This window comes from Coffea arabica, chromosome 7e (genome assembly GCF_036785885.1).
Source record: "Coffea arabica cultivar ET-39 chromosome 7e, Coffea Arabica ET-39 HiFi, whole genome shotgun sequence".
NCBI classification, from domain to species: domain Eukaryota; kingdom Viridiplantae; phylum Streptophyta; class Magnoliopsida; order Gentianales; family Rubiaceae; genus Coffea; species Coffea arabica.
In genome coordinates, this window is record NC_092323.1 from 14,434,782 (window position 1) to 14,455,053 (window position 20,272).

The window sequence follows — 20,272 nt, forward strand, 5'->3', positions numbered from 1 at the left end:
TGAGTTTTCACTTTGACAATATAAATTTTTTAATTTTAAAAGTACACTGCTTAAAGTTTTTAAATGTGTCTGAATCTACCTCAGTCATAATTATTTGTATTATGAGTTGGACTAAATTTACAAAATTTCTTGCAAGTTTAACATGGGCGGTGGTGGTGGTGGTTCATTTCAAGGATTTCTACTGATTCGAGTTGTATCACTAATGATTCGATCGGCCAAATTTTGAGAACCATTTGACACTTCAAAGTACCAAGTGTAAGTGATTGAAACTTTATTAGTAGTGCAGAGTGGAATAAACACGAAAAAAAAAAGAAAAAAAAAAGATCAAAGGAAGTATGTACGTGAACCATTATCTTCAGTCAAAATGAAATAAATGAAAAGGTAATACCTTTTGTTGAAAATTCAACTTTTGATTTGGTGTTTTTTGAATATTTTAAGTAGTGAAATGCAACAGATATCTTGTACGTTTTGTAGACACACAGCTATATTAGAAAAACAGAATACAATTTGCAAATCTGGTTAAATAAAATTGAGGACGTAATTACTAGTCTTAAATGCAATGGAATTTAGCAAGTCTTAATTTTCCTAATAGGATTGGCTAAGAAAATTTAGAGTAGTCTCAATTGTTACCAACCTAAAGGCTAAGATCCTTAGAGCAATATGTAACTGCTGCAAATGTCAAACTACCAATTCAGTAATTGTTGCAAAAAAATAGCTGCCAAAAATTTATTGGTTTTCCAGTAATAAAGAGCAATATGTAACAAATTAAATTAATAGTTTAAGAAGTAAACTGCAAATAGGTCATAGTTCCAGCTTTGCAGTTGGCAATCAACGCTTTTCAACTTCCTGTCTAGCATGATGTTAACATTGATGTGGTGAGACGCTACTGGCTGCGGGGTCAGATACTTCATCCATCACAGCAGAGTGGGCTATGTCTCTTCTGCTAAACCATCCTCAAGAGCTGAAAAGGGCTAGAACTGAGCTAGACAGAACAACTGGTCAAAACCGTTTAATAGAAGAACAAGATCTTCCTAATCTGCCTTACCTCCGAAGCATCATTTATGAGTCACAAAGATTACATATCCAGCTGCTCCAACTCTCGTTCCGTGCGAATCATCAAGTGATAGCACCATTGGGAACCACAATATGCCCTCTAAACCTTTGTTGATGGTAAATGCTTGGGCTATTCATAGGGATCCTCAGCTGTGGGATGATCCTGAGAGTTTCAAGCCCGAAAGGTTCTTAGGCCTGGAAAATGATGCATCCAAGTACAGGTTCATACCATTTGGTTTTGGTAGGGAGGATTTGTCCTGGTGCTGGCCTCGCCAATCGGTTGGTGGGATAGGCTTTGGGAGCGTTGGTTCAGTGCTTTGATTGGGAGAGGATTAGCAATGAGTTGGTAGATTTATCTGAAGCTGCAGAAATCACAGTGCCTAAGGCCTTGCCATTAATTAGAGGCAATTTGCAAGCCTCGCGAAGCCTGGGAGCATCGGAAATGCAGCAGTTGCTCTTGATGAATATCGCCACTGGCTTTTCTGACCACAATCTACTTAAGAACTTAGAATATGTTGAGAGGAAGCTTGAGGCTTGTTTTGAGAAAAATCTTGAATTGCATAAAGGTATATATAGAGGGCTAAGGATGATAGATCGCAACAGTTTTCTTCAAGTAGGAAAAGAAAGAATCTCTAAGATTTTGCACCTAAAGGTGATGCTTGGATAATATCAGCAGCTATACAAATAGAATAAAGGTTCGATCTTTCTTAGACAACATGAAATCTTAAGATGCATTAGCATGCTGATAACATTGACAACAGGAAGGTGTACTATGGTTTATGAATATCAGTTTCATTTAAGTGTATGATGCATTGAAGTTTCTAAAGTGGAAGGCCCCAACACAATAAGACCTTTTCGGAATGACTAATAAGACCCTTCTCCAATGAGCACAACTGTAATTCCTTTGATTGTTTAAGGATAATATCACGTCTGATTATGTTCCATTGTTTCCTTTAACCCTTTTCTTTATGCAGATTTACTTACCAAAATATCTTAGGCCATCTCTCGCAAAGGAATTGAAGTTTTCTTTTCTTTCTTTCTTTTTGTTATCTGTAAGGAATAAAGATAGGAGGAATTGAAGTTGTTGTTTTTATGCTTTATCAAAGTTGAAATTAAACCGATCCTCCCCTAATGGTCATGGTCTAGAAATCCAGTACAAAAGTGACAAGAACGTACAAAGAAGGATTGTAGCAGATTCTCCATTTCTAAGGAACATTTTTGTCTAACACAGAAATGATGCCTTCCTAGACCTTCTCCACATGTTTAAACGGATCGAATCACAATACAGAAGATCCAACCCTATTATCCTTTCCATAGATATTTAATGGATCCATGGTTGGTTTCTATGCTTTTTCTTATTTAAAACTTTTAAATTGATTTAATATGAGTAACAAGTGCCAGTTTGGTGCTCCTACCTTGGGTTTATTTTCTTATACAAATTGAAAATAATTGGAAGCAATGTGCTTAATTTGCAAAGACCGGGCCGCTTTTTAAATTAAGCCAATAAAGGAAGTTTTTATTGTAAGGAAATGCTCCTATGCATAATTATTAACCCCGGCCTGATATTGGCATTGAACTAATCAATTCGGTGAATTGGCGACTTAGCAGGATTGAGTTAGTAGTTGGAATGAATAAGGAAGAAATTAGTTAACTGGTCAATGACTTATCGGTTCAACTAGTAAATTCAAAAAATTGTGAGTTCAACCATTGATTCAATAATTATATATTATCTTTAAAAGTTTTAATATGCAATTTTTTTTATACTAATGAACATGGTTCAATCACTAACCTACGGTTGAATCTAGCGAGACCATGCTAGTAGGTGAACCGGATAAGGTAGAAACCAGTTGACTAATTAATGACTCGTACATTTCCTCTAGAGGAGTTGACCACCACATTAATTATGAAGTGAAAGATATTAAGGGTTCAAACCTAACCTCATATCAATATATCTCTATATGAGACTTGTTCTAGTGCACCCGTCTGATCTGATAATGGTTCAGTCCCCATCAGGTCCCTCGACTCAGTTGGACCACCCTCTAAAGTAGGCTTAATGATTCGTTGGTTCAACTAATAAATTAAGAAAATCACTAGTTTAACTATTGATTCGATAATTATATTATTTTAGATATTTTAATCTACTAGTATTTTTTTTTATGCTTATATATGCATGGTTCAATCACTAAATCATCTGTTGAATCAATCTTTCAAAAAAAAAAATCCTTTGAATCAATACTTTGTGGGGTCGGTTTTCGGACTAGATTTAATAACTATGCTCCTAGGAGCTAAGCAACTATTCAGTTTCATCTTTTGTAACTGATTTACCATATAGTTTGAATTAATTTGAAGTAACATGAACGAAAATGAGTCGAGCACAATTTTTGCATTTGAAGCTCACCTCTATGGGAATATATCCTGCATTCAAGTTTAAGTAACCTAATCAACAGTTGTATTAAAAAGAGTCTTATTTATCAAAGTATGCGATAAGATAATCACCTAAAGTTGTTTCTCCTCCTTGCACTACTGGAAAACTGTAAATGCACTTACACACTGACATATCTAACTCTAACTCGATATTATTACACAGCTAAAAGAGACTCAAAGTTGATCAAAACGTTGGCTTAGTGCAACTGCTGTATCTTCATGACAAAACCCTTCTCACCTAAAGATTGCAAAAGGGGAGGAAAAAGGGAACAGAATCAGAAAAGAGACCGAGGCTGAAATATGCAGATGGTGCCTTAAGTACAATCACATCCATATAGCGTTGGCTTCGATAAGCAATGGTTTCAACTTGCCTCGAATGTTGAGGCTCAGAACCTCAGTGGAACCGCCAACAAATAGCTTCCCTATGAAAACAGCAGGAACACTAGGATTACATCCTAATGTTAGCAATGCATTCTCAATATCCCTTCCTTTCGGGTGATGATCAAGCTCACAAACCGTAGGATTCGCCCCAAAGCTTCTTATCAGCATCTTGATAGCATGGGAAATGCAGCAGTTGCTCTTGCTGAAGATCACAACTGGCTTTTCTGACCCCAATCCCCTCACTGTTTCCATTCTACTTAAAAGTTTTGAATTACTGTTTGATCAGAGGAAGTTTAAGTCTTGGTTTCAGAAATATCTGAATTTCATAAAGGCATATATAGAGAAATAAAGATGATGGACAGCTATAGTTTTCTTCTCGAGTAGGAAAAATACGAATATCTGTAAGATCATTTTGCTTCTAAAGTTGATTCTTGGATAATATCAGCTGCGATACAAACACAATAAAGGTTTGATCTGTCTCAGACAACAAAGAATCTTAAGTTGCGTCAACATGCTGACAACATTGAAAGCCGAAAGTAGTCGTAGATGATAATAGTCTTTTCCTTAATTTTACTAGAAAGATTCCATGGTCAGGATGGTGTACTATGGCTTCTGAATTCAGTTAGATTATTCAATATGTTTGGTTTAGAACTGGAATATATGTCATTTTATTAACAAGTTAATCAATTTGAAAGCCAAATAATAAATGGGAGATGATAAGGGACAATATGTAACACTTTCATTTCTATTGAATGATGCCCGTGATGATCTATCAAACAATAGATAACAATTATTATTAATCTTGATACCCACTCCAGGCCCTAATAGCCATTTGCCAAACACCACTCACATTTGCAAAACTCGGGCCAGAAAAATAGTATACAAGACATTGGACTTCTCCAAGTGAACAGAATGTAATTCCTTTGACTGTTCGGGCACAATAGTTTTGACTGTGTTTTAAGGACAATAGTGTGTATGAATATGTTCCTATCTCTCCTTTTTCAAGTAGATAACTCCCAAATTTCCAAATACCTTAGACCCCTTATCACTAAGAAAATGAAATTCTTTCATCAAAGTTTGTTGTTTATCAAGGTTGATTGGCCCCTTATCACCCCGGTCCTTTTTTTTGGCTTAATAAACGAAAGGGTTCCCTGCTACCAACCCAATTTGGAAGCAGCATAAAAGATTTAGGCTAAACCACAATGGTGTTATGGTTTAGAAATCCATTACAAAAGCGAAAAGAAGGTATAAAGAAGGGTTGTAGCAGATTCTCCATTTCTGAGCAAAATTTACCTCTTACACAAAATGATGCCTTTCTAGACTTCTCTACATGATAAATAGATCGAACAATAATATATAGAAGATCCCATCACATATCCTTCCCATCTCACACAATGTTTCTTCAAAAAATTATTTAATGATTCCAAGGGTCGAGTCTACAAAAAAAAAATTAAAATGAAAAAGCATAGAAATCACATCATGCATTTTCTTTTCAAATTTTAAAGCACGTTAGAGGGATAACTAGATGACAGATATCAAAGATAGCGCACCATTGCCTCGGGTTCTTATTCTTCTTCTATTTTTCTCTCTCTCATTTTTGTTTTTCTTTTTGTGTACATATTGAAACTTAAAAGCTGCATGCTTTGCAAAAATCGAGCCATTTTCTTTAGTTAAACCATTAAGGGAGTTTTCTTTTATATTGAGGACATGCTCCTATGAGCTAAATAACTATTTATTTTTGCCATTTTGTAATATATCTCCAATACATCTTTAGATTTTTTAAAGAATTTATAGCCAAGCACTTTATTCTTTTTCACTTCAAGCCAAGTTCATCTATATAACTCTACCATCTTTTCTTTTCTTCTCCTTTATTTAGTTCCATGTCAACAAATGACAAACAACTCACAACCTGGAGTTGGGGCGTGAGGCATATATTCTGTGAGAAAAATAACATTATATTGCCGAGGATGACTTGCACACCTTATCTTTAACAGTTTTACATATGCAAATCTCGAAAATTCTCCAATTCTGATACTAGAAGAGAATAAAATGTAGCTGCCAACCTCCATAATCAAAGAAAAATCCAATTAAAATATTTGGAATACTTTAGACTGTTAATATGCGTGGTAATCAACGTTGCTATGATATATGTCATTTTGAGTTAATGTTTTTCTTTCAATTTTAAGAGCTAATTAACGTCAACATGTAGTTCAAGAGCGTGATTTCTTGTTGTAGTACTTAATCAATTCTCAAATATTTGTGTTTAATTGGTAAGGATCGAGAAGGTATGGGTATCTTTAAAAAAAGGGATAGAAGTATCTTATTTAAAAACTTGAGGGGCTGAATTTGTTCGTTGTTTTATTCGAAAGCCCAATTAGCACTAATGTGACATTGTGCATTTAGATACCATAAAATAATAGAAGTGATATTTGCACTCCAAAATTAATTTCTTGCACTCCTTAGAGGCATGTTATTTAGTGAGTGGATTGGAGTGCAAGAGCCTAAAATGGACGCATGGATATCAATTTCCTAAAATAAATAAATTATTTTTTATACATTGGCAGTGTATAATTATCAGAATTGGATGTTGGATGTATGACAACAAATCTTAATCTGAATTTGAAATTCAAAATTTTGCATATATCCTGATAGTGTGTGTGTGTATATATATATATATATATATATATATATATATATATATATACAAATAATTGTGACAGTATATATCCTAAAAGTGTATATAAGATTAGAGTCTATCTACAAACAACCGATCTAAAATCACAAAATTGCTAAATGATAGACACAAATATGAAAATTCTTAAAATCATAAAAGTGGGCCATCTTTTAGTTTGTTTCTACAACTTAAGTCGTATGTTGCTTAGTTTTGGACTGTCCATAATAAGATTAATTTAAAATGAATTTGTCAATTAGGCCCAAGTGTATTGATTGAAAACAACCACGGTAAAGACTTCATGAACAAAAGGTTTTCTATTATGGATTGTAATTAATTTTCTACTCATTCCATCCCATTTAATAGTCTTGAGATTTTTCTCATATAGTTTTAAGAAAAATTAGCTAATTTTGTTGGAAAGTAAATCTGACCTAATGTTTTTCTAAATACCTTTATATTAATATTAAGAGTATCAGTAATCACTATACCTTTACATTAATTATAACAACAATAATAATGGTATATTACACCATTCAAGACATATATCAAGTGGAAAAGTTGATTGTATTAAATAAGGTAGATTATATTTACTGATAATGAAGTATATTAACTAAGGGTATTTTGGAGAAATTAAAAATTAAATATATTCTTGAATTGAAAGTTGGACTATAATTTGAAATGGATGAAAAATAAAAATAAAACTATCAAAATAGAACGGAAGAAGTATAAATATGTGTCTTCCTCTATATGGGTGGTTATACGCTTATTGTTGCTAACTGAAAGAAAATGAAATGAAAAGAGAATTTAAACTTTTCCTTTTCTTTCATATGTTAAGATACAACTTATAGACTCCATAAGATTTTAGTATGCAGTCCAAGGTTGAGACACAAAAAAGTAGAAGTCTACAAATATGAGTTTGAGTCTCACTAAATGTGAGTTTTATTAGCAATAAGCCATTCAACATCCCGTTGTTTTTGAGTTAGAAGTTACAATTGTGGATTGCTTGCGAACATATAAAAAACCATATGACTTAATAGACATGAAAAGCCTCATTCCCTTAAAAATCCCATAACAATTTGATTCTCGAGGAAAAGTTAATCAAGGAAAAGCCATTCTAGATTTTTTTTTTCTTGCAACGAACAAAAGATGCCCAGTTCATATTTGCTGTTCTTGACTGAGAAGTGGAGGATCGTTCCTAGTTCGTGCTTCGGCATGGGATAGGGTGGTCTTGTGGTTGTCTGACAGACTAACCTCTATTGTTTTGTTCTTCCAGTTTTTTTTTTTTTTTTTTTAAATTGTGGTTAAAATTAATTGATTTATCAATTTTTTCCAAAGTAAACATTCTTGTTAATCGAGGCCAGCTTATGGTAACACATGACTTAGACAACTGAGAACCAAACCCCATTCAGACCAATTGAAGTGAAAATTTCAATTTTTGCATACCATTTCGAAGAAAAATTGCTTTTGCCTGGCATGTTAAAGAATAATCCAAATTGAAAAGAGTACTAGCTAAGGCCATTTGCTTAGTCTTGCGATCTTCTCTCAGGATAAACTATCACCTCTTCCGCCAAGAGAAACCAAAGTCTCCTGATACACTAATTTGGGGAGTGAAATCGATGGACTTTTGCATGGCTAATATGACTACCTTAGTCCAAGTTGGTGAAATACCTAGATATAACAGTATCTCTCTGTTTTTTTTTCTTGTTAGGCGCCCTAAGGGTGCAGGGCCTCGCTATAAAATATCACGTGTATTATTTAATGATTTTTTTCAATTCTGTACTCTAAAGGCACAGTAGTGGTGAGAGATAGATTGGAATTGGATGGTCTAAAAGGAAGAATGGCAAATGAGAGATCCTCGATTTAAACCCTCCTACTACTACTACTGACACTGAAAACAATGTGAAAAAAGAGCATAGTAAAAAGAGTGGACCCCTATAAAATTCCAATATTATGATCCATGTCGAATTATGCAAGTTTTAACCATAGTGGATCACTCCAAATATGAAATCAACTTCAATTAGGTACATCATGTAAAATTATTAATTTACCAAATTGGGGTTCTCCAATCATCAAAGTCGATATCTCTTCGCTGTATGACCTGTTTGGAGGATTTGGAATATTTTGATAAATTTAGAATGCAAAGTATTCAAAATAAAGGAGTTCAGAGGATAAAAACGAAAAGGGTGCGGAACAGAACAAGTCCGTATTATTTTTATTATTATTATTTTTGGGTTCACATACAAGTCCATTTGATTCCACATTATTTTGGGGGGAAAATCTAAAAGGCTCTCTTTTAGGTTGGAGTCAACAACTATGGGGAGTCTGCCACAGCGGTTGTACGTGGTACGTACTTTCCCTTGCATTTTGTACGGAAATCTAAATAATGACCAACCTCAATATTTTTATGCCTGATATTTAGGCTTAATATCAGGCATAAAATGGGCAAGAACCAACATATATGTTTACTCGATTTTTGGTGAGCCCTGAAGATTGATTGACATTCTACTGCTTAGCACAACTTGCCTATCTCAGCTTTAACAATTGTTACTAGAAGCGAATAAAAGGTAGCTACACACACAACAACCTCTGTCAAGAAAAAAAAAAAAAAAATTTCTAGTGAAGATAGGAAATAGAAGTATTGGGTGAATAAGCACGGATACCTTGATATAATTCAAGCTAGCTTCTAACGGTGTTAATTGATTATGTTCTAAAGCCTTGATCAGTCTGTGTTTTGGCCAAGCAGCTAAACAGATCAAATTAAATTGGATCGTAATTTTGCATATTTTCAGGGCCGGGCTACAAAATGTGTATTATTTCAGAAATGATTGTGAAAAAAATAATTAAACTTAAATACCGGATAAAATCACTTTTTCGAATCTGGCTCACAATTAAGTTTCCCCATATATGTCTGTAATCTAGGGCTCCATTCAAAATGTTATTTGAGTTTTGATAATTATACTCCAAAATCAATTCAAGTTCGCCGATTTGAAGTAGCTAGCTGAGGCTTCTTTTTTTCTTTTCTTTTCTTTTGGGAGCAAATGAAGAAGAGCAGTAAAAGCTTGTAAAAGCAAGAGGCTTTATTTTGTTATACAACTGACGGGTTCTTATTGTATCAATGCAAGTTTAATTCCGATTTTACACCCGTTGGACTGCAAGTATACAGGTCGAAATTTTAGTACAAGATGTGTATCGGGTCGATCCCACGAGGAGCAATTTAAACAATTACTAAGCCCCTGTTCTCTCTATTATTTAGACTTACCATTAATTTTGAGCAGAGAAAATCTAATGCTGTAATCTACAAATCTGATGTACAAATCTAGTTTAACAAATGCTGAATGCAAATAGAGAAATTTCACTTAATGAAGATTCTAGGGATGTAGATTCCACTTATGGCATAAACTACACAAATAAATGGATTTACTTATTGCTATTATTCTTGCTTAACCAGAGATTTATTTCCAAGATTACCAAGTCTCATTTCCATGATGAAATGGCTTAGAGCAACATAGATTTCCCTATTTCCATGGTGAAATACTACTACAACTCTGTTTTAGTTCATGAAATACTAAGTAATCCACTTAAGTGTATTTCTATTTTCATGAACATACAACTCAAGCTCTACTCATGTGTTTCCATTGTTATTACCAATTCTCATTGAACAATAACAACTGTAAACAAGTTATTGGTGATCAAACAATAACAAGAAATCACAGCTACACAAGTAGACAAGTTAACTCAAGATATAACAAGTGTAAATCACATTCAATTAGTATTATTTAGCCATAAGTTTCATCTACTCCCTAGATGAAGGAGTTTAGCTACTCATGAATGATTTAACAATCAAATTCACAAGTTTATTAATACAAAACATCATAAAGTACAAGTATAAGAAAGATAAAAGAAAGCTTAGCCAATTGAAGGTGAAGCTCTCCAATTCCTGCTATGTTCTTGCACAATATGATTACAAGTGAAAACTCTCCAAAAAATGCTTCTCCAAGTACTCCTAACTAGAGAGAAAACTTGTTGCAAGAAGGAAAACTAGCTACGTATGGTTATCCTTGCTTCTCCCTTGTGTTTCTGCATAAAAGGTGGTAGAAATTCCATTCCTCTCACTTCATAATTTCCTCCACTTAGATTTTGTAAAAAGAAGTCAAAGATATGATGTTCCTTTTGTCCACACTCATTTGGTCTTCTCTTTTATTGCAGAAGCATGTGCCACCGATTTCTGTCCCTCAAAATAGCTGTAAAAGTTGTGAGAAAGGTAAAGAAAAACGGCTGTGCCACTTGCTGAGGAGAGAGACAGATCATTTTCACAAAAAATTATCCTCATGACAATATCTCCAAATATAATTCCAACATTTTTAAGCTCTAAACAACTAAAGTCATGCATTTCAAGACACAATCACCCATACGATAAAGTGATCCCTCCCCCACACTTAAAATCTACAATGTCCTCATTGTAGAGGAAGGTAAAAGAACTGAAACTTCCCTCAAATAGGTGGTGATGCAATTTGAAACCCTTAATCATCACGATCATCCAAATTCTGCCCAAATTGAGACAACAAGGGTACCAAACACCATAAGTAGCACAAGATGATTCAAATAAAAGAAAACTGAAATCACAAAGTTTGTTTTAACAAAAGAAAAGAAAAATAAAGAAATAAAAGATCTAATCCGCTAAAAAGTATCATGGTTGCTCGGAACGAGGGTCTACTGCCTCCTCGGCTCCATGATAACCCTGTGAAGTACCAATATGGCCCTCCTCCTGATGAGGTGTCGGAGTAGGAGACCGTCGGATATGAAAATGATCCTCGATCGCACGAAGGCGGCGATCATGTCGGTCGAGGCGCTCAGTCATCATCCGCTCCGTCTGGTCAATGCGCTCGACGACTCGCGTCTCCATACAACAAATAGCATTGAGAAGCTCTTGCCACTTGGAGCGCGGTTGAGGAGGTGGTCGCGGAATCGGAGGAGGAAGAGTCTGATGTGCCTCCGTCTCTTGGGTTGCCGCTTGTGGTTCAGTGTGAGGCGGAGGCTGAGTGGAAGTCGATGCTTCTCCTGTGTCCCGGACCAAAGCAGCTCCAAAATCAGTAGAAATACCCAAAGCGTTGAGTATAGAAGCATTTACCTCCTCGACAGACCTAGTTACCACCGCTCTCTCGGTTCCACGAGGAACCTTGAGCTTCTCAAACACGAGGGATAGCAGTCGAGGGAATCCGAAGCAAGTCTCGCCGGCCCTCATGCGAGCTGTGGTCCGCATATAGCTGATGATAATGCTGGGTAGAGGAATGCCAGTCAACTGCCTACCCAATCCATGTATCATCTTATCCAGAAAATAGAGATCGCTATTTCGGATCTCCCGTTTACCACTCTTTTTCGGCACCACATTAAATGCAAAAAGATAGAAGATCAGGTGGTATCGATGCTCAAAGGAGTCGGCATATACCGTGAGTTTTTTCGAAGTTCCTCGCTCACGGTACTGACCCTTTAGACGCTCCACGGCTTCTCCCACTTGCCAAGGGTCTCGAGCCTTGAATTCCTTAGTCAGTTTGACATCTTCGCCTTCGTCTATGAGTTGAACGAAACGTCGCAGTGCCTCTCGATTGAGAACCACTTTCCTGCCTCGAACCCACGAGACGATGAGGTTGCCACTGTGGCTCTGCTTGTTCTCCACATTGGCGTAGAACTCCCGGACCAAGTTGGGGTAGTAGTACTTGGGCAATTGAAGGATGTTCTCCCATCCAAGTCGCTTGAATGCTGTCGAAATATGGTAGTGCGCATCCACCTCTGGAGCCAAGTGTTTCTCAATGATGATCTCCTTGGCTAGGCCGGCTTCATACCACTCTTGGTTTTCGAGCGATGTGAATCGTGTGGTATCGTAATCTGGCGGTGGCTCATCACGGCTAGTGGATGCAGTCTTCCGGCGAGATCGAGGTGGTGACTCAGGCGAAGGAGATTCTTCCTCAGGCGACTCCTCATGCACAGAAGGTGTATGTTCTTCACTTGACGATGGTGTAGGAGTACGAATACGAGCCCTCCTTGTACGAGCCATAGCACCTATAAACAAGATGAGTATGTATTAGAAAAGATAGAAACTCGCTCATTCATATTAAAATAGGAATTTAAGAAAATTTCGGCAGAGTTTCCCTTTGAAAAAGGGCTAAACTCCCTGCCAAAATGTCCCCAAATTTAAACAAATAAGCTTCCTAACACTTCTCAAATCCAATTCCTACACTTAGAAAGGATATTAGCAGTAAAGAAATTATTTCATGCATATTAAGTGCAAACAATTTTAAATTATATCTATTTGCAAAAATAAACATTCAAACACTTGAGAATATCATCAATCCAATTCATAACACTCGTTAACACTCAAGTTAACTACACATGACTCCCAAGTTATCCTAATATTAATTATTTCAAGTAAAAGTGGTTCAATGTGCTTAACTTGATCGGGAACACACACTTTTACCCAATGGGCTATTGCTCTAATGATAGCATATCATTTTCAATTATAACATTGATTTATACTTCTCGGAACAGTTCATATATTCACTGAAAGCAAAATTCACAAATTTAAACCACTAAAATGCTCAAGCCCAAAAATTGAGAAGGAAATCTCAAAACTATCACCAAATTCATAATTTTTACACAAATAAGCATGAAAATAATTATTACAGCTGATTTGAGCACAATGTAGCACAATTATATCACGAATTTGCAACAATTAAGCAAAATGTATTGAAAAACTAAAAATATACAAAAATGAGAGATATAAAATGTCACAGAAATTCGAAATTTGTTACCTCAAATAGATGGAGTGATGATGGAGGATGATAATGATGCAAAAATGGAATAGAAACAAGCCCAAATTCGACCTCAAATTGCTAGATTTCAGTTTGGCCCTATTTTGCGTCTTGAAGATCAAAACCCCTCAATTTGATGTTTTTGATTCTAAATTGTTGAGGGTTAATGCTCTCAAGAGGTTAGGGAAGGTTTTATTGTGAAAAATTGGGAATTTTATGGATGAAATGGAAGATTGGAGGAAAGGGGATAGGGTTTCGAAGAGAGAGAGAAGAGAAATCTGGAAAAAATGAGGAACCGAGGCCTCGTTTCCTTTCTTATCGCGAAGAGATCCGAGGTCGGATCCTTTCTGGAAGGCCTCGGATCCTACATGGCTCGGATCAGCCTCAACAGAAACACAGACGAGCCCTCGGATTTATCTGGGTTGGAAAAGATCCGAGCTCGGATCTATGGATCCGCGGTCGGATCTGTCTGGGATTTTAGGATCCGAGCTCGGATCCTGACTTCTCTGCACTAATTGCAGAAACTGCAATTTTTCAAACTTTTTCTCCCTTTTCCGGCCAATTCCAAAACACACATTGGACAAACTTTTATCAATTCTAACCTCCCACGCACATGCAATATACCTTAAACACAATATCCATCCTCTCAAAACACAACAAACACATTTACATTGAAAATCGAGGGGTGAGGTTCTTTGATCATTTTTGCATTTTTACATCAAAATGGCATTTCTGAGCATTAAATACACATCAAATGAATCCATGAACCTTTATAACCATGATATCACCAAAACTCACTTGAAATGCACAATGTATGTATAGGCATAGAAATTTTAAACACTTAAAACACAATTTGGTAAGAAAACTCCCTGCCAACATGATCTTCAAGTGCACCTCCAAGATGGATGATAAAACTCCCGTATCTCCTATAAACAAGTGAAATACATCTAATTAGTCAATTAACTTACACCAAAATGTAAGAAACACATAAAAACACACAAATACATTATTATTATTAGGTTGCCTCCCAACAAGCGCTTTTGTTTATAGTCGTTGGCTCGACTTTCCTATAACTTCTTTAATTCTCCATTGCATTTCCTAAGGAGTAATTTACTCCTTTAGGAACCTTTTCTCCGGCCAAATAGGGCTTCAATCTTTGCCCATTTACTTTAAATGGAGAACCATTTTCTCCTTTTATTTCCACTGCTCCATAAGGAAATACTTGAGTTACTTCAAATGGTCCCGACCACCTTGACTTCAATTTTCCTGGAAATAACCTCAGGCGTGAATTGAACAAGAGTACCTTTTGCCCTACCAGAAATTTTTTAGGAATAATATGCTTGTCATGCCAATATTTGATCTTTTCTTTATAAATTTTGGCATTTTCATATGCATGTAGTCGGTGTTCCTCCAATTCACTTAGCTCAAGTAATCGCTTTTCTCCTGCAAAATTACAATCCATGTTAATAGATTTAATTGCCCAATAAGCTTTGTGCTCAATCTCCACAGGTAGGTGACAAGCTTTCCCATAGACTAAACGATACGGTGACATCCCTAGGGGTGTCTTAAATGCCGTTCGGTAAGCCCATAGTGTATCATCTAGCTTTGTAGCCCAATTCTTGCGTGATTTATTCACAGTTTTCTCCAAAATGAGCTTTATCTCTCTATTAGCTAGCTCTGCTTGTCCATTGGCTTGAGGATGATATGGAAGTGATGTCTTGTGCCTACAACCATATTTAAACAATAAGGAATCCAATTGTCTGTTACAAAAATGTTTCCCTTCATCACTTACTATGGCCTTGGGTATACCAAATCTACTGAAAATATTCTTTTTAAGGAATCTAAGTACAATTTTAGAGTCATTAGTAGGTGAAGCGATTGCTTCAACCCATTTAGAAACATAATCCACTGCTACTAAGATGTACTTATTATTAAAAGAACTAGGAAATGGTCCCATAAAATCAATACCCCATACATCAAATAACTCAACTTCCAAGAACGTAGTCAGGGGCATTTCATTCTTTCGAGATATATTTCCAGTTCTTTGGCATGCATCACAATTTTTAACATATTCCCTAGCATCTTGGTACATAGTTGGCCAATAAAATCCTGATTGCCATACCTTTGCCACAGTCTTTGAAGTACTGAAATGACCACCTGTTTCAAGGTTATGACAATGATATAAAACATTATGTACCTCATCTTCAGGAATACATCTACGTATCATACCATCGGCACAATGTCTGTATAGCAATGGTTCCTCCCAAAAGTAACTTTTTACGTCATGTAAGAATTTCTTCTTTTGATGATAATTAAATCCCTTTTGAATCTCTCCACTGACCAAGTAGTTAGCAAAATCTGCATACCATGGAGAATTTCTAAGTGCTAGGACAAACTCATCCGGAAAATTCTCTTGAATTGGAACCTGATCTTTGATTGGGATATATTCCAAACGTGATAAATGATCTGCAACTAGATTCTCCGATCCCTTTTTGTCTTTTATCTCCACATCAAATTCCTGCAATAAAAGAATCCACCGAATTAGTCTAGGTTTTGCATCCTTCTTATGCAGCAAATATTTAAGAGCTGAATGGTCCGTATATATAATGACTTTAGATCCTACTAAATAGGATCTAAATTTGTCCAAAGCAAATATCACTGCCAATAGCTCTTTTTCTGTCGTTGCATAATTGAGTTGAGCCTCATTTAGCAACTTGCTAGCATAGTAAATGACGTGCAATCGTCCTTCTTTCTTTTGTCCCAAAACTGCTCCAACTGCATAATCACTTGCATCACACATCAATTCAAATGGTATTGACCAATCTGGTGAAGTTATAATTGGGGCAGAAATCAATTCCTTCTTCAACCTTTCAAATGCAACCAAACAATTGTCATCAAATTGAAAAGGAGAATCTTTACATAATAAATCACATAATGGCTTTACTATTTTAGAAAAATCTTTAATAAAACGTCTATAAAAGCCAGCATGTCCTAAAAAACTCCTTATCCCCTTGACATTGCTTGGGGGTGGCAATTTTTCGATGACTTCTATTTTGGCTTGATCCACCTCAATTCCCTTGGAGGAAATCTTGTGTCCTAAGACAATTCCTTCTTTTACCATAAAATGACATTTCTCCCAATTCAGTACAAGATTTGTTTCCTCGCATCTCTGCAAAATTAATTCCAAATTATGAAGACACTGATCAAAAGATGAACCATACACAGAAAAATCATCCATAAATATCTCCATAATTTTCTCAATATAATCAGAAAAAATAGCCATCATGCATCGTTGAAAAGTTGCAGGAGCATTGCATAAACCAAATGGCATTCTTCTAAAGGCAAAAGTGCCATAAGGACATGTAAATGTGGTCTTTTCTTGATCCTCTGGAGCTATAGCTATTTGATTATATCCTGAAAAACCATCAAGAAAACAGTAAAATTCATATCCAGCTATTCGCTCCAATAATTGATCAAGAAATGGTAGGGGAAAATGATCTTTTCTTGTTACCGTATTTAACTTACGATAATCAATACACACTCTCCACCCTACCACAAGTCTAGATGGAATTAATTCATCATTTTTACCCACGATTGTAGTCATTCCACCCTTCTTTGGTACCACATGAATTGGACTAATCCAAACACTATCGGAGATAGGAAAAACTATACCTGCGTCAAGCCATTTAAGAATTTCATTTCTTACCACCTCTTTCATGTTTGGATTGAGTCTTCTTTGTGTTTCCACCACTGGTTTGCAATTGTCCTCCAATAAAATTCGATGCATGCATATAGAAGGACTTATACCTTTAATGTCTGAAATTGTCCATCCAATTGCCTTCTTACACCTTCTTAGAACTCTTAGCAACTTTGCACACTGTTCATCATCAAGGTCAGCACTAACAATTACAGGTAAAGTTTTATTTTCTCCAAGAAATTCATACCTTAGATGAGTCGGAAGTGGCTTGAGCTCTAACCTTGGAGGTTCAATTTCTGAAGGTTGTGAAAACCCTTTTCCTTGGCCAAGACTTTCATACAAATTACCCCTTTTATAAGGTGCTTGAAAATCCAAGTACTTGGCCAATTCTTCAATTTCTTCACAAACATCTTCTTGCTTACCTAAACTCATTAAACAATGCTCAAGAGGATCTAAGTCAAGGTTGACTTGACTCATCTCTTGGGTTAGTTTATCAATTGTGCCAATAGAATAAGCATGATCGGTAAAAGAAGGGTATTTTTCCATTTCATTCAAATTAAATTCTACTTCTTCTTCACCTACTTGAAACTTAAGCTTGCCATTTTTTACATCAATAATAGTACCTGCAGTAGCTAGAAATGGTCTACCTAGAATAATTGGCATAGATATATCTTCTTCCATATCTAATACCACAAAATCCACTGGAATGATAAATTTTTGAACTTTTATCAATACATTCTCCAACACTCCCACTGGATATCTAATAGACCGATCCGCTAGTTGCAAAGTAATATTTGTGCGTTTAAGCTCATGCAAACCCAATTGTCTAGCCACCGTTAAAGGTATTAATGATACACTAGCACCAAGATCACACAATGCTTTAGAAAAATCAACGTTACCTATGGTGCAAGGTATAGAAAAACTCCCTGGATCCTTCAACTTCGGTGGTAGCTTATTTTGAATAATTGCACTACATTCCTCCGTTAATGCTATTGTTTCGCAGTCTTCCAACTTTCTTTTTCTAGTCATGATTTCCTTGAGAAATTTCGCATAAGACGGAATCTGCAAAATAGCATCGGCAAAAGGAATGTTAATGTGCAATTGTTTGAAAAGTTTAACAAATTTTTCAAAATCTTTATCAAACTTATTTTGCTTTAATCTTTGTGGGAATGGAACCGCAGGGGGTATTGGAATGGTAGTGGAAGATGATGGTTGCTTTTCTCTTGGATTCTCCCGACTATTTTCCTCCACAATCGCCTCTTGGTTCCACTGCTTTTCTTCTTGTTTTTCATTCTCATCCTTCTCAACTTCCTTCACTGGAGGATCTTCTAATTGTCTACCACTACGAAGAGTAATGGCTTTCACATGCTCCTTAGGATTGACCTCTGTTTTGCTAGGTAATTCTCCTTGATTTCGATTATTCAAAGAACTAGCAATTTGACCAATTTGGACCTCTACATTCCTGTACATTGTAGTGAGTTGGTCCAACCTTCCTTCTACTCGCTCAAATCTGTCCGAGGTAACTTTTGCAAGCTTTTCCACTGCCATCTCCCAACCAGATTTAGTTTCAGCTTGTTGTTGCCTTGATTGAAATCCCGGTGGATTGGTTGGCCTTGGTTGATTTCCTTGATCCTTCCATCCAAAGTTTGGATGATTTCTCCACCCCGGATTGTAAGTATTCGAGTAGGGGTTATTTTGAGCATTACGATTGTAATTATTGACGAATTGTACCTGTTCAGAATCAACACACTCATTAGTATCATGTTCACCTCCACATACAGAACAGCATGCTACATGTGCATTAGATGAGCTTGGACCTTGTCTACTTAGCAATTTCATCACATTATTCATTTGAGCACTCAGCATATTAAGAGTGTCCATTTCTATCATACCTGCGTGACGTCTTGCATTACCTCTCTCATTGGCCCATTGGTAGTTATTTGCTGCCATTTCTTCTATCAAATTATGAGCTTCTTGGGGTGTTTTACCCATTAAAGCTCCACCTGCAGCTGCATCGATCATAGTTTTAGTAGAAAAAACTAAACCATTATAGAAGGTTTGTATGATTAACCACTCCGGCAGTCCATGATGTGGACATTTCCGAAGCAGATCTCTAAACCTTTCCCATGCCTCATATAATGATTCACCTTCTAATTGGCTAAAACTAGTGATATCCATTCTAAGCTTAGCAGTCTTACCTGGTGGAAAGTACTTATTTAAGAATGCTCTTGATAATTCATCCCATCCAGTGAAAGTATTGGGAGCATGAGAGTGTAGCCAAAGTTTGGCCTTATCTCTCAATGAAAATGGGAACAATCTTAGCCTTATAGCATCATCACTAACTCCATTCATTTTAATTGTATCACAAATTTCCAAGAATGTAGCTAAGTGTGTATTAGGATCTTCTACTGCATTACCTCCAAATTGAGATTGTTGAACCATTTGGATAAGTGAAGGTTTAATCTCAAAGTTGTTAGCATTTACCGCAGGCCTTGCTATGCTCGTTTGTGAACCTTGTGTTCCCGGTATAGTAAAATCTCGCAGAACTCGCCTATTTAGGTCATTTTCCGCCATTTCTTCTTCAAATGGTAATTCTATCAAGATATCTTCTATTGGCTGCCAAACCTCTTGTTCCTCTTGATGCAGTGTATTCCTCCTTTGTCTCCGCAATGTTCTTTCAATTTCAGGATCAAAATGTGCAACTTCTCTATTTGATCGGTGCATGCACTACAAATAAAAATAAGAGAAATTTTTGTAGTTTTAATTCAACAACTTGGATAAAAACAAATGAAAATGTCTAAATTAATAGAGATGACTAGGCCCTAATATTGCCGCTCCCCGGCAACGGCGCCAAAAACTTGACGGGTTCTTATTGTATCAATGCAAGTTTAATTCCGATTTTACACCCGTTGGACTGCAAGTATACAGGTCGAAATTTTAGTACAAGATGTGTATCGGGTCGATCCCACGAGGAGCAATTTAAACAATTACTAAGCCCCTGTTCTCTCTATTATTTAGACTTACCATTAATTTTGAGCAGAGAAAATCTAATGCTGTAATCTACAAATCTGATGTACAAATCTAGTTTAACAAATGCTGAATGCAAATAGAGAAATTTCACTTAATGAAGATTCTAGGGATGTAGATTCCACTTATGGCATAAACTACACAAATAAATGGATTTACTTATTGCTATTATTCTTGCTTAACCAGAGATTTATTTCCAAGATTACCAAGTCT

General features: G+C 36.0%; 2 protein-coding genes and 1 non-coding gene across 3 annotated transcripts; 1 reads left to right on the forward strand and 2 right to left on the reverse strand.

Annotated features, from left to right (window-relative positions):
• Positions 1-3,801: 3,801 nt before the first annotated feature.
• Positions 3,802-4,110, reverse strand: LOC113701307 (monothiol glutaredoxin-S6-like). The gene has a single exon (XM_027221893.2). The coding sequence runs from the start codon at positions 4,108-4,110 to the stop codon at positions 3,802-3,804; it is 309 nt and encodes a 102-aa protein (XP_027077694.2).
• Positions 4,111-14,413: 10,303 nt separating this feature from the next.
• Positions 14,414-19,756, reverse strand: LOC140011242 (uncharacterized). The gene is made up of 6 exons (XM_072060007.1): positions 19,517-19,756; positions 18,209-18,763; positions 17,008-18,094; positions 16,657-16,749; positions 15,336-15,492; positions 14,414-15,059 (listed from the first exon to the last, which is right to left on the reverse strand). Exons 1-6 carry the CDS (start codon positions 19,754-19,756, stop codon positions 14,414-14,416), a joined length of 2,778 nt encoding a protein of 925 aa, XP_071916108.1.
• On the forward strand, positions 19,113-19,219 carry LOC140012355 (small nucleolar RNA R71). The gene has a single exon (XR_011819536.1). It is a non-coding gene; the product is annotated as a small nucleolar RNA R71 (small nucleolar RNA).
• Positions 19,757-20,272: the final 516 nt, after the last annotated feature.

Excerpts from the sequence above, each read along its gene's own strand:
- LOC113701307 (XM_027221893.2), bottom strand. The coding sequence starts at position 4,110 with ATGGAAACAGTGAGGGGATTGGGGTCAGAAAAGCCAGTTGTGATCTTC.
- LOC140011242 (XM_072060007.1), bottom strand. The coding sequence starts at position 19,756 with ATGCACCGATCAAATAGAGAAGTTGCACATTTTGATCCTGAAATTGAA. Across the intron at positions 18,095-18,208 it reads CCATTCCAATACCCCCTGCG|ATTCCGTCTTATGCGAAATT; the intron begins GTTCCATTCCCA and ends GCTATTTTGCAG. Across the intron at positions 15,493-16,656 it reads CTTTAGAAGAATGCCATTTG|GTGGTCATTTCAGTACTTCA; the intron begins GTTTATGCAATG and ends ACCTTGAAACAG.